Below are 19,729 nucleotides of genomic sequence, written 5' to 3' on the forward strand. Positions count from 1 at the left end.
GGAAAAGATTGGCCATAATTCCTGATAACATTTAAAAAGCTAAGCCTATAAGTCCCAGGTCCATTCAGAGTAGCCTGAGGTGCTATGGGCACAGGATAATTCTGTGAGATGTGATTCCTGTGCTTGGATCAAAGGGCAGCAGGGGACATGGGGGATGGGGAATGCTGTGCTCACACTAGATGGATTTGCTCTCTAGTAGGAAGGAACTAGTGAGTTGAGCAGTTTGAAGTAGGGAACAGAAAGACAGACACAGAATAGTAGCATCCAGAGCAGGGAGTCGCTTCAAGCAAGAACTCTGGCAGCAGAGAAGAGAGCCAACTCTGGATTCTGGGGAGACTTCGTGCCAGGAGTCAAGAGTGGCACTGGTGTGGAGAGAGACAGCCTGAGGGGAGACCAGTGGAGGCCTGGCACTCTGGCAGCAGCAGTGTGAGAGCACGGGGGTGCTTGAGCAGCCTGAGGGTGTTGGAGTTCTTAGGAGCTGCCTGGGCAACAGATAGTCTCACTTATGTTCCTTCCTAACAGTGTATCCTAAGCTTATGTCCATTCTTTCTGCACAAACCACAGGTTGATGGGGAGAATGTTGACAGTGAGATAATTCTGGCTTAATCCATGGCTTCGAAGGGGTTCTGATCTCTGTCTAATGAATGTGGACCTACAAACCTCTGACTACTGAGGCAGATTACATAGAGATTTGAGAGTGATCTGTGTTGAAAAGATAATTGAAACCATGTGAACTGATGATATTATGGAGAGGAAATACAGAGAAAAGAGAGCTCACAGAAGAGTTCATGATGGTGTACCTATACAAAAGGGGTCAGCTATGAATGATGACCTAGCAAATATCACATGAGACACAAAAGTGCAATGTTGAAAAGACTTGAGGAAAGAATATCGAGGAAGAGAAGGTGTCAGATGTTGCAGAGGCCAAAGAAAAAGAGGAATAGGAAAAAAGACACAATCCTACTACATACATTGCAGGTGCTATGTGTGGCTCAGAAGATATAAATAAAATAGTGAGGCACGTCCTACCGTCAAGGACTTTACATTCTGACATAAACTTGGAAAGAGCAGTTTTGATGGTATGCTCGAGTCATAGTCCACATTAAAAAAGATTCACAAGAAAATGGAGTATGAAGAAGAAGAGGCAATGAATGCCAACACCTTTCTCTAAGAGTATGGTAGGGGAAAGGAAAAGTAATTTAGGATATTACCTTGAAGGGAAAGTATGACAATACAACTTGCTTTCTGATCAGATAAAATTTTAAGTTTTTTTTAAAATGCCAGTTTTCACACTCAAATCATCATTGATAATGTGTGGTCTTATTTACATGCACCATATATTGCTGCATGGCACAGAGGGCCAGATGCAGAACTTTGATTTTTCTAATTAATCTATGATCCCATGAAGAGCAATAAAATTATTATAGAGATGGGCATGAATGTTAATAAACATGGATTCACTGAAAGTGCTCTGCAGTTTCCCCAATTCTCCCTAGGTTTCTCTTCTTAAAGGTCACTCTTGCTCCAGCTTATTGTCATTTGTACCACTTCCTTCAGGACACAATTACTGACAGACTTACATGGGCAGTCCTAATTAGGGTTACCCATCTGTAACCTGGGAAATATGAAACATTCTTTCCCTAGCCTTTTAAAAATGTTTTATTGATGATTTTTTCATATTATCATTTCCCAATTGCCTTGTACCCCTATATTCTTCCTTTATCATAAGAACAGTCAAATCAAAACACTGTGTCTGAAAATGTATCCCTAATTTGGTACCTATAGTTCAATAAATCCCTTTGACCAGAAGCAGAAACATTTTCATCATTCATCAATTAATTCTTGGAAATGATGAATTATCATTACATTATGGAAAATATTTTAACAAAAAGATTTTAAGAATATTTTGTTATTAAGAATAACATATTTCCCCCATACGAGAATACCTTTTCTCTGAATATCATATATAACACTGAAAAATACTGTTGAACAGCCTCCTGTATATCTCCTTGTATGCCTTATTTAAATTTGATAATCAAAGCATCAAAAAATGAAGTTATGGCTGCATTTCTCCAGGAATCTTGCATCGTCTTAAGTATAATGCATGTATGACACCTCATTGATGGCAATCTTTAAAACTGTGATTTAGTCTATGGATTCAAATATATTTTTTGATAACAATGTAGTTTCTTGTGTTCTCTATACTTGTCAGTTAATTATATTACTATGAAAATGTGGTTTTTTGAAGAAAATTAGATAAAACCCATCCTGTTTCTTTTCTCTTTTTAAAAATCATTTTCATAAAGAGTAAGAGATGAGAAAACATGCATATAAGTTGATTATGTCTTCTCAGTCACCTTTTTTTGGGGGGGAATAATGCTAAGATATTGCATTTTTTGACCTTCTTTGAGATGTCTTGAAATCTTGTTTGTTGAGTACCTCAAAACCCTAGTTTCCTCGAGGATAGAGCTCCTTGTATATGAGATCTGATTCTACTACTTTTTTGAACCTTAAAATACCATTTCTGCTTCTTCATATATCATAGCAGACACTTAAGTGTTGGACTACGAATGTCAAGTCTCCCCTGTCACTTGCTAAAGAGAATATTTTGACTGTAATGCACAGGTAAAAGAGTGTTTCTGGCCAAGATGAAGATGTGAAAGGTCACAGAGGGCTATAAGTCTCCATTATTTATTCCAAGTTAGAATATCCTACCTAAGTAATGACCACCCCCACCCCAAAAGAAAAAGAACTCAGTGATTTCAGCAGATAAGAACTCTTGGAAAAGTTTGAGATTTACTTAGTGAATTTAAGTTTCCTTGGAAACCATGAAAAAAATCTGGATATATTTTAAGAAAACAAAAGAAAAAATTCAACCAGGTTTATTAGAACCAGAGGGTGAGTTTCTAAGGCAAAGAACAAATAATATAAGCAGCCAGAGTTAAAAAAAACAACAACAAGAAACCACAATCATGATCTATAAGACTATGTTGAAACTATTAATTGAAAAAAGAAGAAGAAATCTTGGAATGCAATACTTCAAAAGGCAAAAAGTCAAAGGAAAGAAAAGACTTACCTGGTAAAACTGTATAGATACATAGGAGGAAAAAAAAAAGGTACCTTTAAAAGACAGACGATTTTCAAGTATTCTCAATGAAAAGATCATAGTTGAATAAAAAACAAGAAATACAAACTCAAAGGTCAAGAGAAACCTAGAAAGGTAAATACATTTGAAGAACCAAGAGGGACCAAATGTTGATTATTTGCTTACATTCTAACAGAAGGAGAGGAGAAAATAAAAATGCCCCTTCATAACCCGTCAGAGAGGGAATTAAAAAAGATACACCCTGAGGGTAGGTTTTGTTCTCTTTGGATGACCATAAGAGAGGGAAAAAAAAAGAATAAATTAGGGAAGATATGAGTAAGAAGGGGAGAAGATTAACCATTTCTCATAATTGGAGCACACAAACAGAATACACAAATTTAGGAGATATGTAAGCTGGACAACACAACTATATTTTTTTCTGAACTGGACAATGTACAGTTGAAAAAAGTACACAAATTCACAAAGACTGTGATAAGGAAATATGTTAAAGTAATAAACATGCAGGAAAAAGGAAAGAGGAGAGGACAGAATTGGCAGAATCAAAAAACCGTAAACTTTGATTTAATTGAGTAAATTAAAAAGAGGAAATTAAAAGGGAAAAAAGTATAAGAACCTGTGATTTGAAGTCATGAGAGGAAGGGTAGCATTAGAGAATAGATCACTTAAAAAACAGATTATTAGTGTTGCTCACATTTGCTTTTACTAGTTTTTTCTTTGTAAAAGAAAAGAGGAAAAAGAAGGACGAAAGTAAACAAGGCTATGATAGAGCAAAATACAAAAATTAACAAACACAATCATGAACATGAACAGCATAAACTCATCCAGAAAATGGAAGATAACAATGGATAAAGTGAATAAAAACAATGTCATTTACAATAATAGGTATTAACAATAGGTAAAATTTATATGGCACTTTAAGATTTATGAAGCATTTAACATATATAGTCTCATTTGATTCTCAAAACAACCCTATGAAGTCAGTGATATTTTTATCCTAGTTTTATAAATGAGGAAAATGAAACTGAGAAAGATTAAGGGGCTTGTCTAGGGATAGACAGCGAGTACATGTTTGAGGGATGGTTTGAATTCAGATTGTCTTAAATACAAGTTCAATTCTAGATATTGTGCCACCTACCATCTGCCTTGTAAGAAAACACATTTGAAACAAAGATTCACACAAAATTAAAATAAAGAGTTGGAGAAAAAATGATTATGTCTCAAAAAAAAAGATAATGATGATATCAGGTAAGGCATCAGTAAAATCAAGCATGAAAAGAGTTAGGCAGGGAAACTACATTAGAGAGAGAAAAAAATACTGTGTGTGTACTAGTATGCAGCACACAGAGATACACAAGGAACAGCATAAGTAATTAAAAGGAAAGTACACCAAACTATAGGGAAAAATAGTAAACCAACAGTTGGTGTTCTCAGAATGTCCCTTTCATATCTATACAAATCTAACATAAAGATATACAAGAAGTCAAGAACCTGAATAGAATTTTTGAAGTTAGGTGTCAGTTCTCTGGAAAGTAATGAATGGGAAAAGAAAAGATTATATTTATATTTATTTTGTGCATGGCACTCAAAACATTCATAGGTGGCAAAAATTCATTAAAAAATGCAGAGAAATGGAGAAATCAAATATATTATTTACTGACCACAATGTAATAATTATAATCAATAAAGAACAACTGAAGAAAGGATTAAAACTTAAGTGGAGACTAAATAAATTAATACTAAAGAATTAGTGAAAGATCAAATCATATAAAAACATTTTCATTCAAGAAACTGATACATGAAAACTTTTGGTAGCGTAGGGGAAAATTTATTTTTCTAAATTCTTCATCTTTTTAAATTAAAAAGGAGCAATCCATCATCAAATGGAACTAGAAAAGAAAATCAACACATCAAAAAACAACAACTAAATATACCAAAGTAGAAGTTCTCATAACGAAATTCAAGATCACCAATAAAGCAAAAAATCCATTAAACTGATAAAACTTTAGCCAATTATATTCCAGCAAAACTGATAAAATGGATTAATATTTACAAAAATAGAACATGCCTAGATTAAGAGGACAAGAAATGAATTAGACAATTCACTATCAGAAAAATTAAATGGAAAAAACTATAAATGAACTTTCAAGAAAAAACACCAAGGCTAGATGGATTAAAAAAGTGAGTTATACCAAACAATCAAAGTACAATAAATTCCACTGCAACAAAAACCATAAACAGTATCTGTCTAAAACCCAGAGTTAGTATTATCTGTAGTGGAGATATGCTAGAGATTTGTCCAAAGAAGACAGTAAAGCAAGGATGGCCATTATCATCACCATTATTTAATACAGTTCTAGAAAAGCTAGTAATGGATATGGTATGTGAAAATTAAGGGAGTAAATGTAATAAAGAGCAAACAAAATTATCGCTTTTTGTAAATGATACATAGTTTAAAGAACCAGAGAAAATGAGCAAAAAAAATTTTTAGCTGAACAACAAATAATTTCAGCAAGTAGAAGGAAATAAAATAAATTCACACCTATTGGCTTTACTATGTATTTCCAAGAAACCAAAGAGGAAATATAAAAAGAAATGTCATTAAAATAATTTTAGCATGAATAAATTATGTGTAAATTATTTGTGGATCTATCTACCAAAATACACAGGAGCTATGTGAACAAAACTACAAAATGCTTTTTATATAAATAATTTGAGAGATCAACTTGCTCATGGTTGGGGCATGCCAAAACAATAAAAATGGCAACACTCTCTAAAATAATTTGCATACGCAATGCAAAATCTAATTATCAGAAGGTTATTTTATAGAGGTAGAAAAAAAAGCAAAAGCAAAAGATTAAAAATCTCAAGTTGAAGGGGAAGTAAAAGTGTTCCTACCAGTACAACAGACCTCAAATTATATTAGAAAGTAGTAATCATCAAAACTATTTGGTGTTAGTTAAAATTAGAAAAATACAAGATCCAGAAGCAAACAAACATAGTAACATGGAGCTAGACAAAATATCAATTATAACAAAATCAAGTTGGGAAAATTAGAAAGCACTCTGGTAGAAATTAGGTTTAGATGAACATATTTCATGCCTTATACCAAAATAATATTTAAAAAGACACATGACATATATAATAATTCATGTTATAAATAAAGAATAGAGAAGGAAATATTTTTCACAATATAGATAGAGGAAGAGTTGTTGACAAAAGGAGAGAAAGAAAATCGTAACAGCTACTGATTGCACAAAGTTGAAAAACCTTTGCATTTGCAAAACTGATGTAGTTGACATTAAAAGTAAAAGCTATCTGGGGGAAAATCTGCAGAAAACTTTTCTGAAAATGGTTGATAACCAAAGGAAATTGCTATAAATACAGAAGTGCAAGACCCATTTCCCAAAAGAAAATGGTCAAATGATATGAACAGGCAGTTCTCAAAAGATGAAAGGCAAATTGTGAGAATGAAATGCAACAGATCACTAATAATAAGTAAAAATGCAAATCAAAACAACTCAGGTTCTATCCAACACCCATCCAATTAATGAAAATGACAAAAGAGAGGCAAATAACTATGGATTGGTCTAGGTATACATGAGAGCAATTTTGAAGAATACCCCCACAGTGACTAAACTGTGCATAACTTTTTGACCATGTGATATTTCACAGGTAGGCATGTACACCAAAGAGTTAAAGAAAAAGGGCTTATATGTACAAACATATACACATCATTTCATGTAGAAAAGATTGGAAACTAAGAGGGTATACCATCCTTAAATAAGGAACAGCTGAATAAATTATAATATATGACTGCAATGGAATATTATTATACCACAAGAAATGATAAAAGGGATAAATTCAGAGAAATCTGGAAAGACTTGCATTAAGTAATAATAGAGAAAAACGAGCAGAACAAATCAACAATTTATGACTCTAACATAGGAAAGAAAAACATCCATGAAGGACTGATCAGTGCAATGATGAATCACATCTCTAGCCAACCAAATAATGAAGTAAGCTTTTCACCCTGACATCAGTGATGGACCAGAGGTGCTAAATAAGACATACTTTTTTTTTGTCATGGCAAACGTGAATTTCTTTTGCCGAACTTTAAAATTTCTTGGAAGGGGCTGGGGGAGAGTTTGGGTAAAGATATAAGGTTGAGAATTGATAGTCACAGGGACTGAAAGGAAAAAAAGAAATGAACATCAAGGGAGATACTGATTATCAGGAAAGCTGTGGAATCGTGCTGGATTTGTTAAAGACTCTAAAAAATCACCACTGGGGGCAGCTGGGTGGCTCAGTGGATTGAGAGACAGTCTTAGAGATGGGAGATCCTAGGTTCAAATCTGACCTCAGACACTTCCTGGCTGTGTAACCCTGGGCAAGTCACTTAACCCCCATTGCCTAGCTCTTATCACTCTTCTGCCTTGGAACCAATATACAGTATTGATTCCAAGATGGAAGGTAAGGGTTTCTAAAAATAAAATAAATAAATATCAACAATGGAGATACAGAGGAGTTTCATATATAGCCTTCTTAGTATGTTTGTTTTTGTATAAGGAAATGTTTATATTGATATTTGTTGAATTTACAAGTGTTAACGAGTAACATTTAATTTCCTGTCTATTTGTTGTCTTCATTTGGTTTAATTGGTTATCAAGCTATCTTTAGTTTAAATTTCTCTTCTACTTTTGTTTTATGAGTTGATTCTGTTTTTGTCTCAGCCTTTGGTGTGATGTTTTTGAAAATGAGCTTGCAGTTTAAGCTCATCTTGCCCTTGGTTACTATGTGTTTCTACTTTGCAAATATTGTTTTTTTTTCATTGGCTGAAGTAATTTTTGGCCTCTTTTGTTGTGATGAACATATCAATTAAACTTCTCTAAGACACGGTGATAATGAAAAATACTATCTTTATTTTTATACATTTCTCATTTGTTCAGACAAAAGTTTGCTTAAATAGGTTGGGTGGGAGATGCTATAATTGCATAAAGTATCTTCTTTTTATGTTCACTCTTTTTTTTTTAAACCCTTACCTTCCATCTTAGAATCAATACTGTGTATTGGTTCCAATGCAGAAGAGTGGTATGGGCTAGGCAATGGGGGGTGGTTAAGTGACTTGCCCAGGGTCATACAGTTGGGAAGTGTCTGAGGCCAAATTTGAACCTAGGACCTCCTGTCTCTAGGCTTGGCTCTCAATCCACTGAGCTACCGAGCTGCCCCCTAGTGTTCACACTTTCTTTTAATTTGGCATAGATTTTGATTTCTACTCTATATAGACTATGATGACAACTTATTTTAAATGACTTTCACATCAAGGGCCAGAAATTTCTTCTCTGTTAAGAAATAGGGAGGCAAAACAGTATAGAGGTTAATGGGCCTGCAATATAGTCACGGAAATCTGGGGCTTTAAGTCCTGCCTCTTAAAAAAACTAGCTAGGAGACTGGTCAAGTCACTTAAATTTTCTTGTGTCCTAGACAACTAGGAATGAAGATAACAAAGTAATAATTACAGTATCAATCTGTACTGACAGGCAATAGTGTTTTTGGTAATACCATGTTCAATGCTTTCTGCCTCTAAACTGAAAGTGTGACTTTAAATTTCTTGACTCCATGCATATTTCCCAATACACTTGCCAGCATTCTGAGTTCATACTGAGCTGAGGAGGAAGTTGTATATGTCTGACTTAGTTTAACGGAGCCTGCTTGCTTTTCACAGAATTTTTTCTAGTTCCTTATTCCTTGCAATAAATGTGTGCATAATCTTCAAGTACCGTCTTTTGTGTTTATTGCATTATGAGGAAGAATGGCTAAATGTCCTATCAAATTACATTTCTTATTGCCTTTTGGTGCACAATTAAAACAAGTCCATTATATCTTTCTTATATGATTTTGAGGTCAATCTATGGACTATCCATCTACTTTTCTACTATTTCTTTACGTGTTCTGATTTAATTTATGGAGCAAAATGTCAATCACGATATGGTTCTATTCTTTTAGAAGTATATCAACTTTCTAGTTATTCAACTAAGTCTCATACAGAGTACCAACAGTTAAACTGGTGTTTGCAAGGGACAAAAACTGATATGTAGTCCCTCATATCTAATATTCTATCATTTTTCCAGTTATTACAAGGATGACTCCCTTTCCCAATGGTGGTGCTCCCCACCTTGAAGGACACTGCAATGGATGGTAGGGATAAGTGGGGCATTCCATACACTATAGCTGAAATATATGTGGAGTCAAGGTTCCTTAAGAGCAGGAACAAGATCTTTTTGAATCTTTATAATCAGGGTTTGGCCAGTTCTAGGTATAGAGTAAGTGCTTAATACATACGTTTTCTACTCATTGAAATGGAAAGGAACTACAGAGCCTGAAGGTTACTGTTTTATGTTTAGCATGGATTATCACAGTCAAAGAGTACACCTACTACACAACCCTCTCCATACTCAGATATGCAGTTCTGTGTTTAATAGACATAGTCTAATACTTGGATTGTGCTCAAAGCTCTTCCTGTTTGGTAGAAGTTGTGTTCAACTGGGGTAACCTTCAGGTACCCATGGTTACAGCAACACAATGAGGCATCAGAGTAGCAGTTTCTAACCTACTCAAATACTTTAAGAAAAAAAAAATTGAGCATACTTAAAACCCTAAAAAGGAATAATTTAAGGGAATATAACTTAGAAAATTTAGGTTGGATGTGAGAGGAGGTTGTCTTATGCATCAAATCAAGTGAGGTTAAGGAGGATGTATGGGAGGGTGGTGGACTACTCTCTAAAGAATTAAGAGGCATAAAAGAGTTGAATCAATAATTTTTCCTATCCTAGGAGTTAGTAAAAACAAGATGGCTACAAAAACATATACTGGAACTGGAACAAAACTTTGAGGTTAAATATATATATATATATATATATATATATATATATATATATATATATATATATATATATATATATATATATATATATATATATGTATATATATATATGTATGTCAGAGTTTGAATAAATAATTTAGTCTTTACAAAAATGGACAAATGGTCTGGATTCTCAAAACCTTAAATAAAGGAACATCTGGTATTTATTCAAAGTGCCCAAGAATGATAAGGAATACCTATTTTTAATCACATTATAAAAATCATTTTCAGAGATCATTCCAAATGGCAAGCAATATTACTTCTGGGGGCGTTGGTTTTCTAATTTTCATTTCTAGTTCTAATTCAAATGATAAATGTTCTTCAAAGGTACATACCAAGCAAAATATGAGTATTATTAATAGGTTAGTTGAGACCATGTTTCTCTCTATGTGCTCTATAAATGAAGCTTATAATTATGATTCTCCTTTATTTCTTTTTTATGATGATACAAGTTGCTTTGAAAAGATCTGGTTCTACTGGATTTACTTTACAAGATGTTTTTGCTGCTACTTTAGGCTTAGTTGCCACTCACAGTAGATTCTTCTGCTTGTCATTTAATTTTTTTTGGGGGGGGGGGGGGGGACCCTTACCACTTGAGGTTAAATGACCTGCGCAAGGTCAGACAGCTAGAACCATCTAAGGCCAGATTTCAATACAGGGCCTCCCATTTCCAGACCTCGCTTTCTATTCACTAAACACCTAGTTGCCCTATTGTCATTTAATCTCAACTATTACTAAATGGGAAAAATCAACCAGCAGAAAATCTTACAAAACTCCAGTGGTGGTAAAAAAGCCATCTAAGAATATTTTTTTCTTATGAGAATAATAGCGGAGACTTTCCTATATTTTGTCAAGATAGTTTCAATTCCTGTTTAAAGGAAAATATAGACATACTATATATTAAGCTATCTATGCAATTCTTTAAAATATCTGCTATAATCTAAATATTTGACAGTGAACCTCTTTGAAAAGATAATGAAAAATCCAAAATCTCCCAAGTAAAATAACAAAATATAGCTTAGATTAAAAAAATTCTTTCAGTAGTGTGGGGAGAACAACATTAAATAGATATACATCATATTAAAATTTCCTTTCTTGATTAAGGGGAAAAAATAAGACTGGACTAAAAATATTTCTTCATGGGATTTATTTCTTATTATAGTTTAAAACAGAGTCCTTTAGTAATAAAAGACACGTCATTACTATTGAAGTTCAATCTCCCCCGCACTACAGTTAGTCCACTGCTTCCAAAAATATTCTTCTAAGAGTCATCTAGGAATAATGTTGTCTTACTGCCAGATCAAGTCATTCACTTTAAACTTCTGTGAAACAGAAATACCCATAAGTCCAGTTATTAACATGAATATTTTAAATCGATTTTATTCAGCATTAACCTAACAAAATAATTTAATTGATGATAGTTTCCCTGAAAGTATACACCTAAAATAAGAGTTGTGTTTAAATGTACCTCAGAATCCATAGTTCTGACAAAAGAAAATTTATTTAGATATTCTTAGTGTCAGGATTTGAAATGAGTTATTTTTTGGAATGAATTTCTTTGTAATAGGCCAGTGATTTTTAGGTTGTTGAAATTTACATTAAAAAATTAAGCAATTCTAAAAATTTTGATATAGAGGAAGGAATGGAGTGCTTAATAAATTTACTACAAACACATTGCTTTTAACCGTAATCTAAAAACATTAAAAAGTATCCTAAAGTTTTCAACGACCCGTTTTTAAACAGAAACTGGACTGCACTTGCTTTCCATTGGAAAAAGATATAGTTTCCTTACCCTTCCAAAGGAAAATTATTTCTTCCCACAGAGCAGTCAATGTGTAAGAGAAAGTGAAATGTGATTTACTAGAGTAATATAAAAATAAAATCACCTTCCACACTTGAAAACAAATTTCTAATTTTCTTATAATTAAGTTCTTCAAGGTACCAAAAAACTTAAACACACACACACACACACACACACACACACACACACACACACACACACACACACACACACAAAATTATGTAACAAAAATATTTAGTTATCTGTTTTTCATGTCCCAGCATTGGCACTGGCAGTACTAGAAAAGAAAACTATTTGAGGGTGGTAATTTTTCCAGCTGCCCTTACCGTGAATTTATCTATGTATTGATTTTGATTGTGATGTTCTAAACTGATTCTTATTGCTGTCACTTTTGATAGTATATAATTTGCATTCAAAGAAAATTTCTTTCCCAACATGATTAAAATCCAATAATAGTAATGCTATATCATCCTAAGATTCCTGGAAGATCATAATTATCCAAAAGCTTTGATGGCAACACCTCAGTTGTTTTAAGTTAGAGGTGATGATATGCTAGCTAAGTTGGCAAATTCAATAACAACTGTTCTACCCACAACAAAGTAATAAAAACTTGTTCACGTGGAAAACATATTTGATTTAACTAAGTGTCCATTGCAGTAATGAAATGATTAAAAAACATGAATAGCTACTATTACATTATCTTGGAGTTCCTGAAAAGTCATTTTCAAAGGAATTTTCATATTTGAAAAAAGATTTCTCCCTAAAGTAGACCAAACCAAATACCTATTTTTATTCTGTCTTGGGCCTGTGGATATGATGTACTATCGGAGAAATGAAGTATAATGCAATTTTAAACACAAATTCTTTAAAATCAAATGTAAAGTTTTAAAGTCTTTCATTCAATCATGACTGTGGAACTAAGTAAGATTTTAAAATGTTGAAACTGCAAAAAGAAAAAACTTCTTAAAAGCATTTAAGAGAGGAAATAATGTTTCTATTGAGTTTAGAGACATACACAATAAGACACAGCTGTTTTAAAATTCACATTTACTCAAAATCTTATGAGTTGATGTTATCCTGTAAAGGTAGAGGAAAATTTTATTTTGGACTTCATTTTTGTCAATCAGAATGGAATTCTGAGGTGGAGATGATAAAAAAAACTTGGAAGAGACCACTTATGGTTAGAATTTATGACTAATAAAGGGAAGAAAGCCTGGAACAGTTTTGACATATGCACCCTTAGTTTGGAGGAATGGATTCCAAAGTGTCAGAGAAAGGACAGGAAGGGTTACGATGAAATAAAATTCTCCTGAAGAAACCAGTCTGTCCATGAGGAATGGGAAGCTCAAGAATAAAATAGTGAAGACATGAAGAGAAACAGTTCCAAACAATGTGAATGTACAGGGAACTACTAAGCAACATTTAAAAAATACTGAAGCAAGTGCTATTAATGGATATAAAAACAGAAGGGTGGAATGGTCTAAATATGTCAGGAATGCGAAAACTCAGAATGAGCTGAAGTTGGTAAAGAAAACTAAGAAACCTTCCCCCCATCCCTCCCCAAAGAAGCAGCTATATTGGGGAAAATAAAAGGGTCTGGATAGAACTAATGGGTAGAGACTGGAGGGGCAGAGAAATTACAAGGACCCAATTGGTCTCTGCCAAATTACCCTTCAAAAAATTATGATATAATGTCTCAAAACAAATTCTGGAACAGTGTAACCCATGAAAAGGCAAGGTGAACTAATTCTTCAGCCCAAAACTACTAAGAAGGCTAGCCATGAGGAATGTGGTACACTGGTGTTGAAGTGGAACCCAGCACACCTGGGCAGGTTCAGGCCCCACCATGGTTACAAGCATTGGGCATAGGAAAGGTTTCCGAGCTCTCCGAGATAGATGGGTGTTGGTTCAGACAATAGCTCAGGAGGAGATTCCAGGGGTTCCCTTTGCTGAATCTGGGGGAGAGACTCTTGTCTCCTTGCCCATTGGCATATCCAAGTCTTAGTCCTGGGGTACAGTGCCAGAAGTGAGGAGCACCAGCACACATCAGCACTTGCAGCTACAGGGGAATGGAGGACCCCGGTGGCAGTTCCAAGACTGTTTGGGATCACTCATAGACCATAGATCACAATCCTGGAGGGTATTAAATATATCTCTTCTTACATCATACTATCCTGGACGAACTAAAAGCAGACAAATACACAGTGCCAGATCTAAAGGCAGCTGCACAAAGAACCTAAAGCTTCAAACAGTGTTTTCTTCACCACAGGTACATAGCCCAACTTTTAAAAAATTAAATGTAAATGATAGGATCACTGCTCAGAACAGGTGAAGATGGTCCTTGTAGCTATGAGAGAGAGAAAGCAGAGCCACTCAATTTTTATTTTGTTTCTATATTCTCTATCAAGTAGAAAAATCACCACATTGGAAAGAACAAAACAAAGATAGCTACTGGAAAGCTAATACCCAAGGAAAGGAGATGGTAGGAGAGCATTTAGATGCCACAGATGAATTCTAATTACCTGGCCTAGAAAAACTATATATACTAAGACATTGAAAGAACTGCCAGAGGTGAATGCTGAGCTATTGTGAGAATAGGAGAGGTATTACAGAGGTATTACAAAACTAGAAAGGAGCAAATTTTTCCCAATTTGTAAAAAATTGATCCCTGCAAAATTCTTCACTCTCTTAGTAAGGAGAGTTAAGTTAGTGAATTTCTCAAGAAGGAAGTATTAATTCCGAAGAAACATGATGCATAGCTTCATCAAGAATAAGTCAAGGTGTACGGGGGAGGAGAGTGGCAGTGGCACCAGCTGGATAGCTCAGTGCATTGAGAGCCAGGCCTAGAGACCAGAGTTCCAATGTTCAAATCTGGTCTCAGACATCTTCTAGCTGTGTGACCCTGGGCAAGTCACTTAATCCCACTGTCTAGTCCTCTGCCTCAGAACCAACACAGTATTGATTCTAAGATAGATATTTATTTAGATATTATTTATTTAGATATTCTAAAATATATCATGGGTCACATGTAAAACCCAGTGGAATTGTGCGTGGGCTATGGGAGTGGAGCGGAAGAAGGAGAGGGAAAGAACATGAATCATGTAACCATGGAAAAAATTTTCTTATTAATCAATTAAATAAAATAAAAATAATTAAGTGTCTGAAACAAACAAAACAAAAAAAGAATAGGTCATGGGTAGGTAGGTAGCTCAGAGACAGAAGGTCCTTGGTTCAAATCTGGTCTCAGACATCTCCTAGCTGTATGACCCTGGGCAAGCTGACTTGCTGAACCCACATTGCACCTAGCCTTTATTGCTCTTCTGCCTTAGAACCAATACAGAGTATTGATTCTAAGACGGAAGGTAAGGGTTAAAAAAAAATAGGCCTGCTAGACTAAGTATTTAATTTTTTGACAGATAAGGTTACTGAAATGGTAAATCAGGAGAATGTGATACATACACTTTACTCAAAATTTTTCCAAGTATTTTTTAAAATCTGAAATGTTTTTGTGGGCAAAAGTAGAGGGATACAAGTTAGCTAACTGCAGAATTATTAAGACTGGGAATTAGCTGAATGTCTAGCTCCAAAGAGTTAATGATTTATAATTTAATGTTAACCTGGAAAGAAGTCTTAAATGGAATGTTACTAGCATCTAGACTTGGTCCTGTGTGGTTGAAGCATGTTTACCAAGTTAAAGGCACAGATGGCATACTGAACAAATTTTCAGATGACACAATGCTGGGAAGAATAATATACTAGCTAGTAAGAATTTAAAAAGAAATTGATAGAAGACTGAGTTGAATCTAATATAAAAAAATTTAATTAGATTATAGCATAATGACTTACATTTGGATTTGAAAAATCAACTTCATAATCACAAGATGAGCAAATGCAGCAGGACAGCGGTTTGTCTGAAAAAGAAGTGGGTGTTTTTTGTGGACTATAAGCTCAATGAGTCAAGATTATGATATGGGAACCAAGAAAACGACTAAGATCTTTAATTGCATTAAGAGAGGCAGGAAAGGATGCAGAGCATGTTGAAAATTAAGAAGGTAATAGTATGGAGCAGCTGGATGCCTCAATAAATTGAGAGCCAAACCTTAAGATGTAGAGGTCCTGGTAATCTAACCTGAAATACTTCCTAACTGTGTCAAGCCATTTAATCCCCATTGCCTAGGCCTTACCATTCTTTTGCCTTGGAACCAAGACACAGTACTGATTCTGAGATGGAAGGAAAGGGTTTTTTTGTTGTTGTTTTTTAAAAAAGGAGGCAACAACAGCACAGTACTCTTATTCTGGTCAGAGGACTGTGTTCAGTTCTAGGTGCCACAGTTTAAGAAAGACAGTGGTAAGCTGCAATGTGACCACGAAGGCAATCAAGATAGTGAGGTGCCTAAAGGTTAGGTCATTGGGGGGGCGGGGGGAGATCAGCTGAAGAAAATAGAGATGTTAAGTCTAAAGAACAGAAAACTTAGAAGGAGAACACCAAGTATTTGAAGGTCTGTCATGAAAAGAGGGATGAATCTTGTTCTGCAGTTGCAGAGATGTATATTTAGGTTTGATGTAAGGAAACTAATCAAAAAAGAATCAGGTTTCCTGGACAGAGAATATGTTTCCCCCAGGCAGAGGTCTCCAAGTAAAGGCAAAATGATCACCTGTTCTGTGGGCTTTTCTGTGTGAGAGAGGGGATGCTTTTTCAGTTCTGGTAGGACAGGCTTCTCTTCCAACTCTGAAAATTTCTTGTTTCTGTTTCATTATTCTTACAACAAATAACAAATCTCCTTTCTAATAATTATTTTTCATGTGTAATGGAATGGGATAAGTGACAAATTACTAAAATACAAATTATGAAGAGATCTGGCTAGAACTACAGCTCTTTCATGACCTGGGGAAAAACAAACAATTTTGACAATCTCTTTAACTAATACCACCACCAACACAAAGGAAAACTCTCTAATGCTAAGATGACACTTCTCATCTCTTGTATACTTATATAACATTCACAATAAGTTTATTTTCAAATGACTGACACAAAGTTCATGGAATTGGACCACCAATTTTTACAGAATGGCAACATTTTGAGAAAATTAGAGAAAAGATATGGAAAATATTGTACAATATGAAGTTAGCAGGAATCTAGTTCCAACGATTGAGAACTAGAACTAAGTTTCAGAATAATGAGTTCTGGGCCCAGAGCTACATGTACTACTTGTGTGACTTTGGGCAAATATGACCTTAAAGAGATTCGATGGCCTTATTTGTCAAATATTTGACAAATAATAACAAACTAAACCCTCATCCCCACCCCTCAGTCTGCTCTAAAAACTCACAGAGTTCTTGTAAGAATTTAGTGAAATTGTATGTACAATATGCAAACACTATACATGTGTAAACTATGAAATGAGTAGCATAATTTTACCCCCAAGATTAGATTATTGATTTTCTATGAACATTTCAAGACTGTATAGATAAAAAAGTAATAGTATTCCTAAAAACTAGTATTCACTAAATGACAGAAAATACAACTTAATAATGAATAATGATAGTATTTTTCCAGTTTAAGATTTATTGTTTATCTAAAATAAGACAAACCATTTTCTAAGGTGTTATGAAATACCAATAATTTAAAAGCACTACACACTAATTAGGAATTAAGTTTTCTGAAAAAATATAAGTTTACAATTTCTTCAATTTGGGGCTTGTTAAATAAACAGCTCAAGTTACTGGTGATTCAAGAATACTATGGTGTCTAAGAAAGGATTAGCAAGCTATGGCAAGTGTCATCAAGATCTTTAAGTAAAATTATTTGGTAGGAAATTTTTTTGCATATTCTCTCATCTTGTAGTGGTTCCTTTTCATTCTCTCTAGTTGTTGAGTGTCCTTTAGCTTTATCCTATGTGAAATCTGCCACCATAGCAGTCGCCAATCAAAACTACTCCACAGAAAAGCTTTCTACCCCATTACATCTATTTTCTTAGCTAATTCTGGAGGGAGTTAATCTGACTGAAGATGACATAGGGTCAATGACAGATGTGTTGAAAGTCCCAGAATTGAGTTGGAAGGTGGCATTTCTTAAGTGACCTAAGGCAATTATAGGCTTATAAATATTATACATTACATTCAAATCTTTCGAATCTTTTTCTTTGGGGTTAGAAGATTAACATTACAAGCTAAAATTCATTAACAGCTCAAATAAAGAAACTTAAAACGTTGATTTGGAATTCAGAAGTCTTAAGGAAAACAGAATCCAAATCTCTAGAGAGAATGAGGTAGCATTATCAAAAGAAGGAAATTAAACCAACCTTCAGTTTTAAGTTTTTTACAAGGAACCCTAAATTATGAAACAAAGGGTTTTTTTTTTTTGGTTATTTAAAAAAAACAAACAAAAACCTTTACCTTCCACCTTAGAATCAAAATTATGTCATGTTTCTAAAGCAGAAGAGCAGTAAGTACTAGGCAATGGGTGTTAAATGACTTGCCCAGGTTCACAGAGCTAGTTAGTTTCCGAGGCCAAATTTGAACCCAGGATCTCCTGTCTCTAGGTCTGGCTCTCAATCCACTGAACCACCCAGCTCCCCTCAGAAACAAAAATTTTGAGGAAGAAATGAGACATTAAAATTTCCTTTTAGCACACAAAGTCTCTAATGTTGGGAAGAGACTTTGCAGGTCATCTAGTCCAATACTGCCTTCAGGGTTAAGTCCTGAGTCAGTCTTTATAAGTTTAGATTGTCAGGTAGTATAGCCCAGAGCAGGTGTAGAAGAAATAAAACATTATCAAAGGAATAAGAGAAAACAAGGTTTCTCTTACAATACAAAGAGCTTGAAGTTTTAGTTTAAACTTTTTTGGCAAAGTGATTTTTAACATGGTAATTGGGAGATTTAGTTTTAATGGGTTTGGTGTTTGAAATAATATTTTACATTCTTCCCCTTTGGCAATCTCTTCCTCTGAACATCTTTCATGTCATTTAATGCTTTTTATTTAGAGCTAGAAAAATTGTAGTTTCATATACAGTATAAAGGTGCATAAATCTAATCTTGAGAATTTTTTCAGAAACCTAAAATACTCTCCTTTTAAGTGAATATTTGAGTGAAACATTCCTTAAGCTTCTACTGACAACTGATCACTTACTGCCTAAACCAGAAGTGTGACAATGATGTTGAGATGTACATTCTAGGCTGCTGAACATAAATTTGAAAATTATCCCACTATTCAAAACTAGTGATTTCCAAGAAATATATTCAATTTCATTTAGAAACACCTACCTGAATAGCTGAATTCATGAAACATGTATTTCCCAAGTTACTTAGGCCACAGAGGCCAGGCTGTTCATTGTTTCTTCCTGGCTCTGAATAATCATAGTTCTTATAAGTAGTGTATGATGGGAGACAATAGTTTGAATTTTTCACACTGGAAGAAAACAAAATATCTTTCATAATGCAGCCAATAAAGAATTGATGGATCATATTACTACAATACACACTTTATAATACTTTATGACATAAATGGTGCAGTTAGAGATTTTAAAAAAAGCACTTAACTTAGATATTTCTAAGTTTTGAATCCCAGCCAAAATAAACCCACCACACATCCCTTGATCAGTCATCAAAAACACTGCATCATGTACCACACCAACCAATACAGACTACTACTGTATTTTTCTACCCTTGATTAACTGGAGCAGCTTCACAGCAAACTCCATTCTTCATTGCTCCATCAAATTTAAAACATTCAGATTTTAAACACCACCAGCAGCAGCTATAGATCATCTCATTTAGGTCTCTTTTGCATCCTGCTACTGTAAGAGTGAGAACAGTAGAAATGGGAAGGAAGAGTTGTGCTTCAGTTACAGGTGAGAGCTGAGATTTCCAAGGCCACTGTGACATCACTGGCCTGATGCACTGA

The 19,729-nt window shown here is 34.4% G+C and overlaps 1 protein-coding gene across 15 annotated transcripts in view; it reads right to left on the bottom strand.

The window, feature by feature from the left end:
* The window catches only part of USP15 (ubiquitin specific peptidase 15), a 166,889-nt gene that overhangs the window by 39,334 nt on the left and 107,826 nt on the right, over nucleotides 1-19,729 (bottom strand). For 5 of the 15 annotated variants that reach the window (XM_001363289.4, XM_001363206.4, XM_007502824.3 and 2 more), the window contains one exon: nucleotides 19,090-19,234. In XM_001363289.4, coding sequence (XP_001363326.1) covers nucleotides 19,090-19,234 — 145 coding nt within the window. Of the gene's footprint in view, nucleotides 1-11,157; nucleotides 11,348-15,672; nucleotides 15,738-19,089; nucleotides 19,235-19,408; nucleotides 19,712-19,729 lie in introns of those variants that run through there. The other 10 variants (XM_056797687.1, XM_056797683.1, XM_016425599.2 and 7 more) reach the window with 7 other exon arrangements.

Source organism: Monodelphis domestica, chromosome 5, assembly GCF_027887165.1.
Source record: "Monodelphis domestica isolate mMonDom1 chromosome 5, mMonDom1.pri, whole genome shotgun sequence".
Lineage (NCBI taxonomy): Eukaryota > Metazoa > Chordata > Mammalia > Didelphimorphia > Didelphidae > Monodelphis > Monodelphis domestica.